This window comes from Podarcis muralis, chromosome 4 (assembly GCF_964188315.1).
Source record: "Podarcis muralis chromosome 4, rPodMur119.hap1.1, whole genome shotgun sequence".
Taxonomy (NCBI): Eukaryota; Metazoa; Chordata; class Lepidosauria; order Squamata; family Lacertidae; genus Podarcis; species Podarcis muralis.
This window is the reverse complement of record NC_135658.1, coordinates 18,607,567-18,628,584: the sequence shown is the minus strand read 5'-3', so window position 1 is coordinate 18,628,584 and position 21,018 is coordinate 18,607,567. Positions and strand designations below refer to the sequence as shown.

At 45.8% G+C, this 21,018-nt stretch overlaps 1 protein-coding gene across 3 annotated transcripts in view; it reads left to right on the top strand.

The window, feature by feature from the left end:
* The window catches only part of MTMR2 (myotubularin related protein 2), a 55,447-nt gene that overhangs the window by 20,533 nt on the left and 13,896 nt on the right, over positions 1-21,018 (top strand). For all 3 annotated transcript variants that reach the window (XR_013392511.1, XM_028726124.2, XM_077927007.1), the window contains exons 3-9: positions 5,740-5,815; positions 12,074-12,168; positions 13,756-13,866; positions 14,972-15,073; positions 16,971-17,054; positions 19,273-19,422; positions 20,676-20,864. Coding sequence is in view for 2 of the 3 variants with exons in the window: in XM_028726124.2 (XP_028581957.2) it covers positions 5,740-5,815; positions 12,074-12,168; positions 13,756-13,866; positions 14,972-15,073; positions 16,971-17,054; positions 19,273-19,422; positions 20,676-20,864 (807 nt within the window). In the remaining variant the exon portion in view is untranslated. The remainder of the gene's footprint in view (positions 1-5,739; positions 5,816-12,073; positions 12,169-13,755; positions 13,867-14,971; positions 15,074-16,970; positions 17,055-19,272; positions 19,423-20,675; positions 20,865-21,018) is intronic.

Below are 21,018 nucleotides of genomic sequence, written 5' to 3'. Positions count from 1 at the left end.
GAGATCCTGCTCTGTTCCAGCAACAAGAAGCCGAAAGCACCAGCCTGAAGATGACGAGTGAGACCTCGTCGAAACGTCGCCTAGACACCCCAACTTTTACACGGGAAGACACCCGAGGACACCAAAACCTGCATATATATACACACACACACACACACACACACACACACACACACACACACACAGAGCTTATAAATAAATGGAGCAGGCATGCCATACCCCACATCAAGTACCCCCTGCAGTAGGGGGTGAGGGAAAATAGGTGTATTTCAGCCATTAATGTGCTCACTCACAGAGGGGTGGCTCTTTGTCTCTCTCCTCTCTTCAGAATGGAAGGGGAGAGGCATATCAAGTCCTGGCATCCATTGAAATGTGGGCAAGTTTAAGGGCGCATGTTCAGTGTAGGAGACGCTGAGGCAGCAAAGGCAGGTCTCTCGTGCACTGCGGATATTTGATGGGATATTTACTGCGACCTTTCTCCGGCACTGTAGCTTAGGTGTATTTCAGTATTTGGCTTCATTTCTAACCGCAACGTGACAGCGTTTCGGTTTTTCCCCCCTCACATGGAATTGTGCCCCAAAATGTGGGCTTCCCTTCAGACCAGCTGTGCTTCAGCTTTCTAGTGGCAGCTGAAATGGGCTGAAACTCTGGCCACGCTCACTCCATACGCTGAAAGCGCTTTAAACAGCCATGGCTTCCCCCAAAGAATTCTGGGAGCTGTAGTTCGTTAAGTGTGCTGGCAGCTGTTGGGGGACTCCCTGTTCTGCTCACATATACCAGAGCTCCCTGGAAAGAGGGGTTGATTGTTAAATTACTTTGGAAACTGTAGTTCTGGGAGGGGAGAAGGGGGTCTCCTAGCAATTCTCGGCTTCCTTGGCAAACTATAGTTCCCACAACTCTTAGGGTGAGATTATACTGCTCATTTCCAATCGGTTCATGTCCTTTATTTTCCCCACTGAAATCCAGTAACTTTTCATGCTGCAAGTGGTCTTTTTTTGTCTCCAGACAGTAATAACGTCACTGGGGAAACATTGCGGAACAACTAGCAAAGCAGAACAAATCCATCACTAACGCAATATTATTGTGCCAAAGGCGTGTTGCAGAATACACTTGCAAGAACCTAGAAAACAAAACAAAAAAAACCCCCCCACCAATCTAGAGGGGTTCATTATTTTCACTGCATGTCTCCCTTCTTGAAAGGGCATTGCATGGTTGTGGTGCCACAGCTAACAAGGCCCTGTCGTTCGTGTTTTTTGTCTGCCCTCAGTTTCTGAAGGCCGAGGAACGTGTGGGGGGGGGTGGAGTTTTACAATACTGGCTTGGGTGCATGAGGAGACACGTATGTGCTGCGTCATATTTCCAAACACGGAAATGCCCTTCAGGAACCGCAGGAACCTGTGTTGGCAATGGAGGAGCTTCTCTTTTCTGCATTGTCTGAAATGACCCTGACAGGAAGGAAGGTCGTGCAGCAATTTCTTTTTAGCTCATCTTTTTTTCTTGGACCTTGGCGAGCCTAGCTCATCCACTGACTCTGCCTTCTTTCTGTGTACTTTCTTTTCCAAAGAAAGCTCAGCGTTGCCGTTTCTCGTCTGTCAACCCCCACCCCCACCCCCACCCTGACAGGGAGGAATTCTGCTTATTTGAGCAGGATTTGCTTTTAATACCAAGTGTCCTTTCCCCCTGCCCTCTATTTATAGCTCTCTCGTCATAGACCTGTCAAGGCCCAGGTTACAATATATTGATTTAGTGCAAATGAGATCAGGGAGAGCCAGACTCGGTCAATCTTCTGTCTCTGAGGCAAGGGGGAAAGGAAGTGCCTCCGGAGCATGTTCATGTTTCAAGAGACAGCCAGAGGAGAAGGTGATCTTAATAATGTTCAAGGTCCTCTAGATGTTTGCATAGGCACTAAATGTGCCGTGCGGAAGCCGCCCTGAAACTATTTATGATTGTCATTCGCGAGGAGCTGAGCGCTTAAGGGAGTTCGCCCATGGCCTTGGGATGCCCTCTTGGGACGCGATCCGTTATTTCCTCTGAGGCGTCTGCCTGCCTTCCTACCACGAACCCTTCTGCAGACTCCTTTCCTTTCCTTTTTTTGCAATGTACAACGGGGTAAGGGATTTTCTTTTTCTCTCTTATGAGTCCGAAAGGGAAGCAGTTCGAGTCGTGCTTTAGCTTAGGTAGCCCTGCCGAGCATCTGAAGAAAAGTAGATGGTTAATTATTACTATTATTATTGCGAAATATGCGTGGGTTTTGCGTGCCTTCTTGATTAAGAAAGGTTCTCGTTCTTTTTGTCAAGGAGGTTTGTGGCTGTGACGTTAACATATATGAGAGAGTGCTGGAGGGGAAATAGTTAAACAGGTTGCCCAGTCAGGACCCAGGTGGGGGGGGTGTGGAGTCAGTGGGACTATAAAACCAGTTTGGGGAGGAGTAGTTGGTGGGTAGTTGGTTGGTTTTAGTGGGTTGGCTGGTTGGGAAAGGCAGTTGGTAATAGAGAGACAGTTAGGGCTGTGGGTTCCTGAGTGTGGGGAGGTAGAAGAGATAGAGAGAGGAAAATAAGACTAAGAAAGTAAAGAGCAACCACGTTTGGAATGCCGTAAAAGTTTGTTTGTGTCTGAAATAAAATACACTCTTCTTTATTAATTGAGCAGCTGACTGAGACTGAAGTGATTTTACCAGGGAGGACCTGGTTGGTGGCAGCGGATAAGTGGTGTACGGGTCAATAGTCCATGAGACGACCAGGAGCTCCGTACAAACGCCACAGTGGCTCGCTCTTGGAGTGCACATTTTGCACGCAAAGATTGAATCCCTGGCATCTTCTAACAGGTTGGGGTTGTTAGACTCCCCTTCTGAAACCCCGGAGAGCTACTGCTAGCTAGTTCTGACAATTCTGGGACCAGTGACTAGGTGCACGGCAGCCTCTGATAGAAGCCCGGTTTTCAACTTTGAATTTTTAAAATAGATGCTACCGCTGCCTCATATTTGCGGTTCCAGGTTTGTGTCAAAATTCCCCCGTGAAATTCATCTCTGGGTGATGAAGCCAACGCTCCCATCATTTGACACAATGGCAAAGACACTACTTTCCTCCCACTCCACTTCCTTTTTTTGTGGTTGGGGGGCAGTTCTGATGAATTAATGTTGTTGCACCAGTTTTCCCTTGGCACTTCTGCTTTGTTTAACTAACAGCTAAAAACAGGGATTTTCAGTCCCACTTATTGACATGCTGAAGTTAATTTAACAGTGGCATGAGAGGTGGGTGCAGTCTGAACAATTTTGGGGATGTTTTCGGAGGAAGAAAATGTATGCCGTTCTACGAGGATAATGTTAGAACGAATGGGAAATGGGCGAAGATCTGTACCGGGGGAAAGTCAGCTGTCTGAGGGAAGAACTAGATAGCGTGAGCTTTTCTGTCCTCCTGGGCTAGATGTTGCCACTATGTTCCTGGATCTGATTTAGAAGAAAATGCTTCAGGGGAGAGGCTGTTCAAAGGCAGCCAGAATTGCTATTGACATCAGCTGTAACTTGAAGAAGTGTAACTTTTAAGTCACCTCTCTTCCCGCCTTCAAAGAAAGGTCTAGGGGAAGGTGGAGTCTGAGAAAATATGGCGGAGGTAGCTCTGGCAAATCAACCAAAACAGATAAAACTAGGCAACCTGCTTGTTGAGCATTCAGCCTGATTTGGTTGCACAAAATTTATGGGAGAAGTTATTTGAGCCTGCTATTCGCTGAGCATTCATGCCGATTTGTTTGTGCGATGTTTTGTAGACCAACTGTTATCCCACACTTTCGCCCGCAATTCCCCTCCACTTTCCTTGCTGCAAAAAGCCAGTCGTTGTTGTTTTTATAAGTGGACTCGTTGTGCAAGAGCGCTGCTTCAGTTTTAATGATGCCACACAAATTTGCTAGCATGCTACTAAACCCAGTGGTAGTCTGTAAGCACCCTAAGTCACTGCAGGAATATTGGGGTTCCTGTATCCATGAAATGTGGTGGACCGAGGTGTGTAATTTTTTTCCCCCCTTTACTCTTGTGTTTACGCCAAACTGGAGTTTGGGGTTTTAGTAAACTGAATGGGGCAATTGCAGGAAGACACTGGTCAGTTGTGCGCTGGGTAATGCTAGCTGTACACACACACACACACACACACACACACACACCCCTACCTGCTTGTAGATGATCTTAGCAAACTTTGCAAACATTCAAGTAAGAAATGCTGTGTCTGCCCAATTAGGCGCTTGCACTATTTATTTATTTTTCAGTCCACGTTGCAGCACTTTGCAGAAAAAAGCAGCAACAACGTAAGATGCTATGAGTGACGACTTTCTGTATTTCTGCTACTTCAAAGCAGGGTGCTAACTTAATTCTTTGTGTCCGGTTTGTAAGCAAAATGGGATGCTGCGAGATGATCTGCAGAATCTGATTGGCTGGCAAGCCTACGGCCTGCTGCTTGATTGGCTGCCTAGTCTACGGCATGCCTCCAGATTTCTTCCATGTGCATCATCATAAAACGACCCATCTGCATATGGTGTTTCTGCATGATTTTATTTCCCTCCTTCTCCCCCCGCTCTTCTAAAACACCAAAAGATTAAGACACAAGGCTTTTCCATGGGATTAGTGATTTTGCTGGCTGCTTCGATCATTCCGACTTGAGTTATTCTCCCCCCGCATCTCACATCTGTTTATTTAATCCCCAGAAAAAGCCTCTTCACCACCATAATAAAGCAAGGCAGTTGGCTTTTTGTTCTGTTGTTGTTGTTGGGGGGGGTGGTTGCAGCAGATCTATTGTGTAGAAAGTTGTGAGAATCCTGTGGTGGTGCAGTGTGATAATTCTGTGCAGGTCCAAATATGCAGCAGTTTACACGTAAGTAAAAGAAAAGTGCAAAAGGAATAACTCCAGCAATTGGTGCAAGATGTCCTTGTTGTCAGGATCTTGTTTTTAAAACACACACACACACACACACACACACACACACACACACACACACTTACTTTAACCCAGGGCATTGTCAATTCTGTCTGGGCAATCTGGAACAACATTTGGAGGGTAGTAGGATCCCCACCTTTGCCCTTATGGAGACAGGTTTGTCACAAATTGCAATCTACATGTACAATTTGCTGTGCAGGCCCTACAGAGAAGCAACTTTCAGACAGAAATTGTGTGACAATTGGAGCGAAGCAGCTGCCTCGTGTGACTGATTTTTGGGCACGTTGAAAGAATGGCAGCAGACTGTCCATTATTTCATTTATTGTGCATCCAATTATCAGTGGATAATTATAATTTTTTTCACGAATGGAAAGAGTAAAACTTCAGATGGTTTATGAACAAGGCTGGTCTTTGGAACTGTGGGACTTCGTCATTCCTACCCCCGGGAAGAACTAACGAATTGCACAAACAAAGGAGCACCCAGAAGTCCGATAACTTATATGATTCAGCTTGGCTTAGTTTTATTTCATATGCTGTTCAAAAAAGAACATTAATGTGGAGCTCCCGATTCATGTGGAGACTTATACAGGGTGAGTCCTTTAAAAGAGTATACATGTTCCACGGGGCCTCTTTTAAAGGACTCACCCTGTAGAAATATACTTCTGTGTGATGGGCAATATTGTTTGTATTGTTTTATTATGAAAATCAGTGCTGTACTTCTGTACAAGGGGCTTGTCCATCTTGCCATTACCTGGAAAACAATAAAATAATCTTCTTTTTAAAAACTATTTAACACTGATGTAGCTGATTTTCATCTTAGGTTCTCAGGGAATCTAATAAATTGGCTGAAATGGAGGAGCCCCCGTTGCTACCAGGAGAAACCATTAAAGACATGGGTATGTGCAGATATTTCTCTTTGACGTTTTTCCCCAGGGTAGATAGCACAGGGTTACACATACATAGGTATGACAAGCAGACACAATGGTTTAGAATCATAGAATCATAGAATCATAGAGTTGGAAGAGACCACAAGGGCCATCGAGTCCAACCCCCTGCCAAGCAGGAAACACCATCAGAGCACTCCTGACATATGGTTGTCAAGCCTCTGCTTAAAGACCTCCAAAGAAGGAGACTCCACCACACTCCTTGGCAGCAAATTCCACTGTCGAACAGCTCTTACTGTCAGGAAGTTCTTCCTAATGTTTAGGTGGAATCTTCTTTCTTGTAGTTTGGATCCATTGCTCCGTGTCCGCTTCTCTGGAGCAGCAGAAAACAGCCTTTCTCCCTCCTCTATGTGACATCCTTTTATATATTTGAACATGGCTATCATATCACCCCTTAACCTCCTCTTCTCCAGGCTAAACATGCCCAGCTCCCTTAGCCGTTCCTCATAAGGCATCGTTTCCAGGCCTTTGACCATTTTGGTTGCCCTCCTCTGGACACGTTCCAGTTTGTCAGTGTCCTTCTTGAACTGTGGTGCCCAGAACTGGACACAGTACTCCAGGTGAGGTCTGACCAGAGCAGAATACAGTGGCACTATTACTTCCCTTGATCTAGATGCTATACTCCTATTGATGAGGCCCAGAATTGCATTGGCTTTTTTAGCTGCCGCGTCACACTGTTGGCTCATGTCAAGTTTGTGGTCAACCAAGACTCCTAGATCCTTTTCACATGTACTGCTCTCAAGCCAGGTGTCCCCCATCTTGTATTTGTGCCTCTCATTTTTTTTGCCCAAGTGCAATACTTTACATTTCTCCCTGTTAAAATTCATCTTGTTTGTTTTGGCCCAGTTCTCTAATCTGTCAAGGTCGTTTTGAAGTGTGATCCTGTCCTCTGGGGTGTTAGCCACCCCTCCCAGTTTGGTGTCATCTGCAAATTTGATCAGGATGCCCTTGAGTCCATCATCCAAGTCGTTGATAAAGATGTTGAATAAGACCGGGCCCAAGACAGAACCCTGTGGCACCCCACTAGTCACTCTTCTCCAGGATGAAGAGGAACCATTGATGAGCACCCTTTGGGTTCGGTCAGTCAGCCAGTTACAAATCCACTGAGTGGTAGCATAGTCAAGACCGCATTTTACCAGCTTCTTTACAAGAATATCATGGGGCACCTTGTCAAATGCCTTGCTGAAATCAAGGTAGACTACATCCACTGCGTTCCCTTCATCTACCAGGCTTGTAATTCTGTCAAAAAACGAGATCAGGTTAGTCTGACATGACTTATTTTTCAGAAATCCATGCTGACTATTGGTGATCACAGCATTCCTTTCTAGGTGCTCACAGACTGTTTGCTTAATGATCTGCTCCAGAATCTTCCCTGGTATTGATGTCAGACTGACTGGGCGGTAATTATTTGGGTCCTCTCTTTTCCCCTTTTTGAAAATAGGGACAACATTTGCCCTCCTCCAGTCTGCCGGGACTTCGCCTGTTCTCCAGGAATTCTCAAAGATGACTGCCAGTGGTTCTGAAATCACATCTGCCAGTTCTTTTAATACTCTTGGATGCAGTTCATCTGGCCCTGGAGACTTGAATACATCTAGACTAGCCAAGTATTCTTGTACTATCTCCTTAGTTATTCTGGGCTGTGTTTCCTCTGCTGAATCATTTGCTCCAAATTCTTCAGGTCGGGCATTGTTTTCTTTATCGGAGAAGACTGAGGCAAAGAAGGCATTGAGGAGTTCAGCCCTTTCTGTGTCCCCTGTTTGCATTTCACCATCTTCTCCTCTGAGTGACCCCACGGTTTCTTTGTTCTTCCTTTTGCTACGAACATACCCATAAAAGCCTTTTTTGTTGCTTTTAACCTCTCTAGCAAGCCTGAGTTCATTTTGTGCTTTAGCTTTTCTGACTTTGTGTCTACACGTGCTGGCTATTTGTTTGAATTCCTCTTTGGTGGTTTCCCCCCTTTTCCATTTTTTGTACACATCCTTTTTTAATCTTAACTCAGTTAAAAGTTCTTTAGATAGCCACCCTGGCTTCTTTAGGCACCTTCCATGTTTCCGTCTCATTGGTATTGCCTGAAGTTGTGCTTTTACTATCTCCCTCTTAACAAACTCCCAGCCATCTTGAACTCCCTTTCATTTTAGTATTACTGTCCATGGGATCTCACCCAGCACTTCCCTAAGCTTTATGAAGTCGGCTTTCTTAAAGTCGAGAAATTGAGTCCTAGTATGCTTGGCTGCTCCTTTCCGCTGTATAGTAAACTTCAGAAGAGCATGATCACTCGCGCCTAATGATCCTTCCACTTCTACCCCACTAACCAGGTCATCAACATTGGTTAGGACCAGATCTAAAATGGCTGTTCCTCTTGTTGCTTCTCCCACTTTCTGGACAATGAAGTTGTCTGCAAGGGCAGTGAGGAATCTGTTTGACCTTATGCTCTTGGCTGAGTTTGACATCCAACAAATATCCGGGTAATTGAAGTCCCCCATTACTACTATCTCCCTTCCTTTTGCATGCTTGGCCATCTGTTCCAGGAAGGCATCATCTATGTCCTCCGTTTGTCTTGGGGATCTATAGTAAACTCCCACAATGAGGTCACTGTTATTCTTCTCTCCCTTAATTTTGACCCAAATGCTCTCACTTTGGCTTTGAGGTTCTAAATCTTGGATCTCTTCACAGGTATACACATCCCTGACATATAACGCCACTCCTCCTCCTTTCTTGTCTGGTCTGTTTCTTTGAAATAGATTGTATCCCTCCATTATTACATTCCAATCGTGGGATTTATCCCACCAGGTTTCAGTGATTCCTATTATGTCATATTTAGTTTGCTGTACCAGGAGCTCAAGCTCATCTTGTTTATTTCCCATGCTTTGTGCATTAGTGTACAGACATTGAAGTCCATTAATCATTCCCCCGTGTCTCTTATTTAAGGATTTTCTCCTCCCACCACTAGGTCTGCATGCTCTTTGCTCCATTCGGTCTATGACATTTGGATCTTCATCAATTGATAGACTCCTACCTTCAGGAGCACTGTCTCCCTCCCCCACATTAGTCAGTTTAAAGCCCTCCTGATGAGGTTTCTGAGATTTTTTGCAAAAACATTCCTCCCAACCGTTGTGAGGTGCAGCCCATCGCTTGCCAGAAGTCCATCTTCAAGAAACTGCATTCCGTGATCTAAGAATCCAAACCGTTCCTGTTTGCACCATTTGCGAAGCCAGTTGTTCACTTCCACTATTTTTCCCTCTCTCCCTGGGCCACGTCGTTCAACTGGGAGGACAGATGAGATGACAATTTGTGCATTTAATTGCTTCAATTTCCTGCCCAGAGCCTCGTAATCTCTTTTGATCTTCTGGAGGCTATTGCTTGCAGTGTCATTGGTTCCCACATGAACCAAGAGGAAGGGGTATTTGTCAGTGGGTTTTATGATTCCTTGCAGTCGTTCAGTTACATCTTGGATCTTAGCCCCGGGGAGACAGCACACTTCCCGAGACATCTTGTCAGGCCCACAGATCACTGCTTCTGTTCCCCTCAGTAGGGAATCCCCTATCACCACTACACGCCTCCTCTTAGGTCTGGTCGGGGTTCTTCTGTGAGCTGTCAGTTCCAAGGTCGCCTGGACATTCCCAGAGGACTGCCTTTGCTCCTCGTCTTCATATACCTGATCGACTGTAATGAGGGAGAGATCTTCAAATGGAGTCTCCTCTTCGTCTTCCATGCTAGGGGAAAGGACCTCAAAGCGATTGCGTATTTCTAAACAATCAGAGCGAACCCTGGGCCTCCTACTTCTTTGAGTCACGTTTCTCCATATATCTGGCTCCTGTGTTGGTGAACTAGCCACCTTCTCAGGGGAGTCCCCTGTCTCTTCCTTGGTGGAGACGGTGTGCTCTGTTGCTTCCAAGAAGAGTTCCAGCTCTCTAATTCTTTGGAGCGTAGCTACACGTTCCTCCAGTTGCTGGACTTTGTCTTTTAAGAGGGCAATCAACATGCAATTGCTGCAGGTAAAGCTGCCTGCAACCTTTGGCAAGATGGCAAACATTGCGCAGGAACCACAGGCGACTGCAGCTGTTCCCTCCCCCTCCATCTTGGGAACGTGTCGTTGGGGGTGACTACAGTGGTCCTCTATCATAAAAAGTGTGGAGACAGGACAAATAAATCCCTCCCAAAAAACCTAGGTCTCCCCCAACAAATGTTTGAGACTAGCTCCCCTAAATCTAAAATATGGATCAAACTGCGCGCGCCGCTAGGCGCGCGCCGCTGCCCTAAAGCTCTGATAAGCTCCTCCCACAGCTAATCACCTACCTCAACAGAAGCCCTGCCCCCTCTGACCTTTGCCCAGAGAGAGCAGCTAAACAGCCACAAGAAACTCACACAAGAAAACCCTTTTTGTTCCTTCTTCAGCTGCTGCCCTAAAGCTCTGATAAGCTCCTCCCACAGCTAATCACCTACCTCAACAGAAGCCCTGCCCCCTCTGACCTTTGCCCAGAGAGAGCAGCTAAACAGCCACAAGAAACTCACACAAGAAAACCCTTTTTGTTCCTTCTTCAGCTGCTGCCCTCAGATATTCCTTTATTTTTCAACATACTGTATGTTAAATCAAGACTGAGCTCCTATCATTTGTACTTCAACTGACCTCCGTACCCCAACCTTAATTGTACTCCATTTATTTGTCGCTTTTGTTGAAAAATCAATTGTAAAAACCCATTTATTTATTCAAAAGGAATAGAAGAAATGGGATGATACCACGTTTTCCCTTTTATAAGAGAGAGAAAGGAAAACGTGAAGTCATTTCTCAGAACAAAGTACACTGTTTCTTTTATTAGGATTAAACAGAAAGCTCTTCCCGTTTGTTGAAATTCCTTCTGTGTTCAGGAACGATGACCAACTAGTAAATAGTTATGTAAAACCCTCGTGTATCTATGACTGCAGATGGGTTAGTTGTTAAAGAACTTCAGAGGGGTTTTTTTGTGTTTTTTACTGGGGGGGGGGGGGACAAGCGCAAAGCACGTTTTGCCAAGATGTTTAAGGAAAGCCAGAAAGGGCCAGCATCTTCATTATCTATCCATAAAACAGTACTCTTGGGCTGGATAGATATAAACAGTGTTATATGATGCTACTCCGATATGCCTGAGCGTGGGTATGAAGTGTGAAATTCCCTTTATTTAGTCATCATTTACATTACCCCAACCACTTCTCTTGGTGAAACTGAAGGAGAACCACTGAGAAGAAGCTTTTAAAGGTTTTTTTCAGTGGCAAGAAAAAGCACAAGTTGAGCTGATTTCACCTTAGAGCAGGAAACCCTTTGGCGCTCCAGGGGTTGCTGGACTACAAATCCCATCAGGCCCAGCAAACAAGGCCAATGGCCAGGAATTGTGGGACTTTCAGTTGTTGTTGTTATTATTGTTGTTGTTGTTGTTCCATTTATTAAATTTGTATACAGTGGTACCTCGGGTTAAGTGCTTAATTCGTTCCGGAGGTCCGTACTTAACCTGAAACTGTTCTTAACCTGAAGCACCACTTTAGCTAATGGGGCCTCCTGCTGCTGCCGCGCCGCCGGAGTATGATTTCTGTTCTCATCCTGAAGCAAAGTTCTTAACCTGAAGCACTTTTTCTGGGTTAGCAGAGTCTGTAACCTGAAGCGTATGTAACCCGAGGTACCACTGAACCATCTTTCATCTGAAGATCTCAAGGCGGTTCGTGGCATTAAACTACAAGATAAAAATACAAAATACCTAATGAAAACAAGAGCAAAACAATAAGCTTCCCACCCACAACCACAACATATTTAAAAGGATAGCAGTGGTTCCCAAACTCTTTTCTCTGGACCACGTTTTCGGGATAAAAATTTGCTTGCGCCGCACTGAATTTTTTATATATATAAGAAATAACTCTGGAAAGCAAAAAGAAGCAACTCCTAGCCATGTTTGATTTTGAAAATCCTATTCTGCAAATTTTTAAAAAGTAAATGATACTATACTGCACTGAAATGTTTAAATGCTTATTTGATTGCCCTTGAATCATCCCTCAACACTTAACCATCATCTCCTACCTTTGAGAACCACTGGGACAGAGGCTGTTCGTTCAGCTCCATCTCTTGAAAGCTTCCTCCTCACCTGCTTTGAGAGACATTGAAAGGTGTTCCAAGCCTCGTTGCAGCACCTCCATGTGGAAATACATATAATATGTATATATAACATATTTCTTTCTTTCTCCTAGCAAAAGATGTTACTCACATCTGCCCATTCACCGGCGCCATTAGAGGAACTCTGACAGTTACAAATTACAGGCTATATTTTAAAAGCATGGAAAGGGTAAGGCTCAAATTGGGCAACTTTTCACTGTTTTATTTTGGGGGGGTACCTTATTTATTTCAAGTGCAAGCTGGGAAGGGGCAGAGCTCAGTGGTAGAGAGTGCGCACTTTGAAAGAATTGGGTAGCTGGTGTTGGGGAACGACCTCTGCGTCCCATTTTAGAGAGGATGGTCCTCTTTTGGAAGCATCCTGTTCTTTGGGCTGCTGTCTCATCCAAGTGTGGTTTAAAGAGAAAGAACCCTGAGAAGCAAGCGCCCTGGCCATAGTCTTCCCCAATGTGGCGAAGAGTCTTGTTGGTTGGTTGGCGTCCTTTTGTCTTGGGAGAAAATTGAGGAGTGTGCCTTTGGGGTGAAGTCCGACTACAGTGGTACCTTGGGTTGCGAACAGGATCCGTTCCGGAGCCCCGTTCGCAACCTGAAAGGAATGCAACCTGCGTCTGCATACGCACGAGTCGTGATTCGCCGTTTCTGCGCATGCGCATGGCGTCATTTTGCACTCATGCGCGAGTGGCGAAACCCGGAAGTAACCCTTTCCAGTATTTCCCGGTCGCCGTGGGACGCAACCTGAAAAAACGTATCATGAAGCAAACGTAACAAGAGGTATGACTGTATAGTCATTGAGTAGTTTCCAACTACTGTATTTTTCGCTCTATAGGACACACTTTTTCCCCTCCAAAAATTAAGATGAAATGTGTGTGCCTCCTATGGAGTGAATGCAGGCTCCTTGGCTTCAGCGATAGTAATGCGAAGACTCCGAAGCGCAGAGGGAGCGCTCCCTCCGCGCTCCGGAGGCTTCGCGTTGCTTTCGCTGAAGCCTGGAGAGCGAGAGGGGTCAGTGCGCACCGACCCCTCTTGCTCTCCAGGCTTCAGGGATAGCCGCCTGAAGCCTTCGGAGCGGAGCGCGAGTTCCCGCTGTGCTCCAGAGGCTTCGGGTTCCTTTTGCTGAAGCCGGGAGAGCAAGACTCTCCTGGCTTCAGCAGAGAGGGAGAGCTGTGCAGCACCCCTTCAGCCAAGCGGGAGGAGAAATGGAAGGGGCTCCATTTCTCCTGCGGCTTCGCTGAAGGGGTGCTGACCAGAGAGGGAGAGAATTTTTTTCTCTTGTTCTCCCCCTCTAAAACAAGGTGCATCCTATGGTCTGGTGCGTCCTATAGGGCGAAAAAACCCCGGTAAATATATCCCCCAGTGCAGGGATGTCCAACCAGTAGATCACGATCTGCTGGTAGATCCCCAGCTGATCCTGGTAGATCACGGGATCCTTATCGTGTATAAAAAGTTACGGGGGGAAAGCTGAAAAATTCTGTGCAATCCTCCCACCCCATACACGCTCCTCCTCCAATGACAGTGGGTAGATCACTGCCCGTTTTTTTATACTGGGACTGGATCGCATTCTCTTGGGCGTTGGACATGCCTGCCTAGTGCAAGGATGTCCTCTTGCTCCATGGAACCTCTCCCACCTTCTCCCCATGCAGGGCCTTGCTCTGAAGGGTTTGGTTTTGTTTCCGAACGTTTTGGAAGTTGAACGGTATGGCTGTACTTTGTTTTAGGAGGTTTTCAGCTTTTTCACTAACACACTGCATTTCCTCCCCAGGACCCTCCGTTCGTTCTTGACGGTCCTCTGGGAGTGATCAACAGAGTGGAGAAAATTGGAGGCGCTTCTAGCCGCGGCGAAAACTCATATGGCCTTGAGATTGTGTGTAAGGTAAAGCAGATCCATCTACGGTTGATGAATTATGGCTAGGTTCTTGCCCCACAGCAGTGGTCTGTTATGTTCCTAAAAACCACATGTTTTTAAATTCCTCTTTGCTGACTTTAAATAGAGCAGCCCTGCAGAAAGCTGCCATTTAGGACTTGAAGCTGAGTTGGCTAAACCAAGAAGAAAATACTGTATTTTTCCATGTATAGGACTATATTTCCCCCCAAATTTTTTAAGTTTAAAATTGGGAGTCGCCTTATACAGTGAACCCTCTGGATACAAATATTATTTGTTCCCCAAAAAATCTGCAAGTAGAGGTGCTGCTTCTGCGCATGGCACGATAGAGCACTTCTTCGCATGCGCAAGTGGCAAAACCCGGAAGAATACATTTCCAGGGTTGCCGCGCTCACAACCTGAAAGTTACGTTACCGAAGGGTAATGTAATCCGAGGGTCCACTGTACACAGAATGCTGCAATTATTTATTTCTTAATTTGGGGCTCAAAAAATAGGGGTCCTCTTATACATGGGGGCGTCTTATACATGGAAAAATACGGTATATTTCCCCCCCCCAGTGCTCTATATTGAAACCTCCATACACACTGCCCAGGCTTGTACCCCTGGAAGGTCACTTTGGTGCTGCTAACACATCGGTTTGCCTTCACCCCTGGAGGCATACTCCATTGTCTCTTGATACAGATAGAGGCCAACAACAATAGTACTGAGGTTTCAGAAGATGCACAGAAACATTGCAAAACCAATCCCAAGCCTTTCAGACCTTCAGTTCCCATCATGGGAACGACTCATCTGTTTCTGTCGTTGGTATCTGTTCTTATTTGAACTGAAATATGAGGTCTTTGGGATTCCAATGCAGGCTCTACCCTGCACTGTAAAGTCAAGTGTAAGATGTCCGATCCTTGCAGTCACGTAGGTGCTCTTCTTGCTGTGTCCTAACTCTCCCCTTTAAGATATTGCAGTTCTACTTGGGGGTAAGAAAGAGCCCCCACCAGCGTAGCTAGTGGTCAGGAACGATGGGATTTGTAGTCCAGTGACATTTGGAGGGCACCTGATTGCAGAAGGCTGGTCTGCTGAGTTTGGCCTAACATTTTTCAGGATGTCCGGAACCTCCGGTTTGCTCATCGGCCCGAGGGCCGCACGAGAAGGTCCATATTTGAGAACTTGACAAAATACGCGTTTCCCGTGTCAAATCATTTGGTAAGTGCTTTTCTGTTGCTCTTGGTAAAATCGACAATTCTTAAGAGATAAGTTACTTCGGGTCATAGGGGATGACAATCTTTCATCAGTAATTTTTTTTAAATTAAATTTTCTGCTTTACAATTTCAAATAAACATTTTACAAACTTTAAAATATCCAGCAACTTCCCCTCTTCTCTTTCCATGGTTCATTTTGCATATCTTGCATCCCTGCATATTTTACAATAACCATTCTAATTGGTTTCTACTACTACATCCATCAAGAATTATTTACTCTGTTGAATTTCTCTTAATACTGCCAGTGTTTTCAGCTGTACACCATTATTTTCCACATACTCATTAAACGTTTTCCAGTCTTCTTTAAACGTATGTTCTTCTTGCTCTCTTAGCCTATACGTTAAATATGGTACACCTTAAAAGAATTCCCAGTGACTCCAGCTTAATCTTGAGCTGGGAGACCTGGGAACTTTTATTCCCCAAGCTTCCCAGCGGCAATTTGGAGCTTTTTGGGGGAAATCTACTGGTGCTTGCAGGCTTAAGGTAAAGGTAAAGGTACCCCTGCCCGTACGGGCCAGTCTTGACAGACTCTAGGGTTGTGCGCCCATCTCACTTAAGAGGCCGGGGGCCAGCGCTGTCCGGAGACACTTCCGGGTCACGTGGCCAGCGTGACAAAGCTGCATCTGGTGAGCCAGCGCAGCACACGGAAACGCCGTTTACCTTCCCGCCAGTAAGCGGTCCCTATTTATCTACTTGCACCCGGGGGTGCTTTCGAACTGCTAGGTTGGCAGGCGCTGGGACCGAGCAGCGGGAGCGCACCCCACTGCGGGGATTCGAACCGCCGACCTTTCGATCGGCAAGCCCTAGGCGCTGAGGCTTTTACCCACAGCACCACCCACGTCCGCTTGCAGGCTTAGACTCGGGCAAAAACCCTCCAGGTCATCGCTGGTTTAGCTTACCCCATAACTGCACACTGTAATCCAAATTGAGGCAGTTGAGATCCTGACAACCTCGCCATTCCTGAGGTGAAAAATACTGGTACCACCTCTGATTGTAGCCTCCTCATAGCGCACCACAAAACATGAGCATCCCATGGCTGTTTTTGGTTTTAAAAAGCCAGGATACTCGTAAGGTGAATTAATTTTGAATTTCAAATTGTTGTAACCTGCCCTGAGACTTGCTGGTGAAGGCCAGGTCATAACTTTAATGATAATTAAAGTTTGTAGGACTCAAACTAATGGCTTCAAGTTAAAAGAAAGGAGATACTGACTCAACATCAGGAAGAACTTTCTGGCAGTAAGTACTGTTTGACAGTAGAACTGTCTCCATTGGGAGGTTGTGGATTTTCCTTCCTTGGAGGCTTTTAAGCAGAGGTTGGATGGCCATCTGTCATGGATGCTTCAGCTGAGATTCCTGCATTGAAGGGGGGTTAGATTAGATGACTCTCTGGGTCCCTCCCAACTCTACAACTCTGTAATTCTATCATTCTATAACTATAATTGTGCTGTGGGTGCTGGCACAAAATGGCTGCCATAGGCAACCATCATAAAAAAGGAATAGGTGTCAGCCATGTGATGTTGCCTTGAAAGACTGCTCTGTATTTACAGTGCCAGAAAAAATAATTCTTTTCACACAAAGTCCCTTTTCTCCCCAGCCCCCTTTTCTCCCCCTTTTTCACTCCCTTGGAGATTTTGTAGGTAATAGATCAGAATACAAAGGAATATGAAGAAGTGTACGCAGATGTGTTAATTACAACCTACAAAGACAGTTTCTTTTCGTTCATGCCTCAGTGTTATAGAAACAAAAAAGACTGTACAGAAATTGTTATTTGAGATGCCAAATAAAATGGAAAATGAGCTGAAAAGAACTGATTTTCTCTCTCTGTCTCTCTCATTTTTAAGTCTCTTTTTGCATTTGAATACAAAGAAGTTTTCCCAGAAAATGGCTGGAAGGTTTATGATCCTGTTGTGGAGTACAGGAGGCAGGTAAGCACCTCCATTTTACCTCTGATTTACACTCCTTTCTGTATGTCAAAATTGTATATTATTGATTTAGGCTCGAGGAACCTCTGATCTGTAGGTGAACTTCTTAACCCAAGTCCAAGCTGGGCCCAGATCAAGCATTGCACTCAATAATTTTTAACTTGGTTGGTCAAATTCTGGCTCTGGAGCCACCATGGGTGGCAAGAGCAAGGAGGAATTCTGGCACTCCTGGACTACAGCCTTCCCCAGCTGGTGCCCTCCATTTGTTTGGGGCTCCAGCTCCTTATCATCTCTAGTCAGCACGACCAGAGGTCAGGGATGATGGGAGTTGTAGTTCAAAACATTTGGAGAGCAACAGATTGGGGAAGGCGGGCCAATGGCTAATCAAAATTTAAAAAGCAGCATCAAGCCTGTATTGTATGCTGTTACTTTCTCCCAGGCTCAGCGAACCAAAAGCACCCAAAGGCGCAATGGGCTCTGTCTCACCAGAAGAAAGCACTCGCCTTGCATTCTATGACAATCTTGCCGAAAGGTTATTCATAAGGGGATTTATATGGAGTTTATATTGGTCAATTTAAGGTAGTGCTCAACTCCCCAAGGTCTCAGTTCAAAGTCTTTGTGGCTACATGAGGACCTTTATCAGGAGATACCAACTATCAGTGTGTGTGTGTGTGTGTGTGTGTGTGTGTGTGTGTATGTGTGTATCTATTAGATACCAAGAATATGAGCATCTTGGCGCTTGAATTGTGCTACAGTTCATATTCGATGGCCGTGTTCTTATCACGGAAGCAAGGAGCAACAGCATATGCCTTCAGGAAGGGCCATAGATAGCTCAGTGGCAGAACATCTGCATTGCATGTGGAAAGTTCAATCCCTGGTATTTCCAGACAGAGACCCTTGTCTGAAACCCTTGAGCACCGCTGACAGTCAGTGTGTTAAGCCAAGCTTCCTCAAACTCAGCCCTCCAGATGTTTTTGGCCTACAACTCCCATGATCCCTAGCTAGCAGGACCAGTGGTCAGGGATGATGGGTGGGAATTGTAGTCTCAAAACGTTGAGGAAGCCTGGTGTAAACAGTAATGGGCTGGATGAACCAATGATTTGACTCTGTGTAAGGCAGCTTCCCATGTCCCCAGCTCTGAAATAAGTTTTAGACTGCTGGGGGGTTTTGGAGAGCGGTGGGGGTAGAAATCCTAAATAACTTCCTCGAACTTTTAAAGCCCTAAACGGCCTTGGCCCAGTATACCCTGAAGGAGCTTCTCCACTCCCATCGTTCTGCCCAGACACTGAGGTCCAGATCCGAGGGCCTTCTGGCGGTTCCCTCACTGCAAGAAGCAAAGTTACAGGGAACCAGGCAGAGGGCCTTCTCGGTAGTGGCGCCTGCCCTGTGGAACCCCCTCCCACCAGATGTCAAGGAAATAAACAACTACACAACTTTCTGTACACATCTGGAGGCAGCCCTGTATCGGAAAGTTTTTAATGTTTGATGTTTTATTGTTTTTTTATAAATATTTTCTTGGGAGCCATGCAGAGTGGCTGAGGCAAACTAATCGGATAGGCAGCATATAAATATTATTATCATTATTATTACTATCAGCGCCCTGTTGGATCAGCTGGGACATAAGCACTAAACTTTCTTCTGCTGTTGTTCCCCAACAACCGGCATTCCTCTAGTATATTTGACTCCCTTTGTTTCCTGTTACATTTTAGGCAGGTATTGATGTAAGTGCTTCCATTTCCGTTTCTGAGCACAATTCAAAGTGTTGGTGCTACCTTTAAAGCCCTAAACGGCCTTGGTCCTGAAAGAGCATCTCCACCCCCATCATTCTGCCTAGACACTGAGGTCCAGCTCCGAGAGCCTTCTGGCGGTTTCCTCACTGTGAGAAGCCAAGTTACAGGGAACCAGACAGAGGGCCTTCTCGGTAGTGGCACCCGCCCTGTGGAATGCCCTCCCTTCAGAGGTCAAAGCGAAAAACAACTACCAGACTTTTAGAAGACATCTGAAGGCAGCCCTGTTTAGGGAAGCTTTTAATGTTTAATAGGTTATTGTATTTTAATATTCTGTTGGAAGCCGCCCAGAGTGGTTGGGGAAACCCAGCCAGATGGGCGGGGTATAAATAATAAATTATTATTATTATTATTATTATTATTATTATTATTATTATTATTATTTGAATGATGGGAACGGGAAGCCCAAACATCTCTATCTCTTTCCAAAACAGGGGATTCCAAATGAAAGCTGGAGAATTACCAAGGTGAATGAGCAGTACGAACTGTGCGACACCTACCCTGCGCTTCTTGTGGTTCCCGCCAACATCTCGGATGAGGAGCTGAAACGGGTAGCTGCATTCCGATCCAGGGGACGCATACCTGTAAGCTTAACATTGTCTCTTGCTGTGGCCACAGCCACACCATGCCTTTAAAGTGCTGTGGTACCGCTTTAAACAGCTTCCTCCAAAGAATTCTGGGAGTTGTAGTTAAAGGCCCGTATTCCCCTCCTGGAGCTTCAATTCCCAGAGTTCCGTGTGAAGAGAGATTGGTTGCTGAACCGTTCTAGGGAATCCTAAAAAAAATCCTCGAAAAATTCTTTGGGGCCTCCTAACAACAGACAGCATCTTAAAAAGAACAGAGACATCACCTTGCCAACAAAGGTCTGTATAGTTAAAGTTATGGTTTTCCTAGTACAGTGGTACCTCGCAAGACGAATGCCTCGCAAGACGGAAAACTCGCAAGACGAAAGGGTTTTTTGTTTTTTGAGCTGCTTCGCAAGAAGATTTTCCCTATGGTCTTGCTTCGCAAGACGGAAACGTCTTGCAAGTTTGTTTCCTTTTTCTTAACACCGTTAATACAGTTGCGACTTGACTTCGAGGAGCAACAAATAGCACGCGGTGTGGTAGCCTTTTTTGAGGTTTTTGGTGATTTTTGAAGCTTTTCCAAAACTTTTCCGACACCGTGCTTCGCAAGACGAAAAAAATCGCAAGACGACAAAACTCGCAGAACGAATTAATTTCGTCTTGCGAGGCACCACTGTAGTTATATATGGAAGTGAGAGCGGGACCATAAAGAAAGCTGATCGCTAAAAAATTGATGCTTTTGAATTATGGTGCTGGAGGAGACTCTTGAGAGTCCCATGGACTGCAAGAAGATCAAACCCCTCCATTCTGAAGGAAATCAGCCCTGAGTGCTCACTGGAAGGATGGATCCTGAAGCTAAGGCTCCAATACTTTGGCTACCTCATGAAAAGAGAAGACTCCCTGGAAAAGACCCTGATGTTGGGAAAGATGGAGGGCACAAGGAGAAGGGGACGACAGAGGACGAGATGGTTGGATAGTGTTCTCGAAGCTACCAGCATGAGTTTGACCAAACTGCGGGAGGCAGTGGAAGACAGGAGTGCCTGGCGTGCTCTGGTCCATGGGGTCACGAAGAGTCGGACACGACTAAACAACTAAACAACAACAACTGTCAGTACACTTAACGTACAGCTCCCAGAATTCTTTGGGGGAAGCCATGGCCGTTTAAAGTGGCGTCGTAGCGCTTTAAATGTATGGTGCAGATGTGGTCTGTTTCTTCAGCCTTGTATTTGTTTTTCTTTTTGAATAAATAAAGCCTTCCTTCTCCTCGAAAGGTTTTGTCCTGGATTCACCCGGAAAGCCAAGCCACGGTCACGCGCTGCAGCCAGCCGATGGTTGGCGTGAGCGGGAAACGGAGCAAAGAGGACGAGAAGTATCTGCAGTCCGTCATGGACTCCAACGCTCAGTCCCACAAGATATTCATCTTCGATGCCAGGCCAAGTGTGAACGCTGTAGCCAACAAGGTTGGATAATCGTGCCTTTCCCAACAGCAGGAGTCAGGAGCCTCATGCCTGGGCGCCAGATGTGGCCCTCAGAGCCCCTCTGTCTGGCCCTCTGTACTCTTCCCAACCCACTCACTGGCCCTGTTTTGGTTTGCCTGAACTCTGATAATGCCTG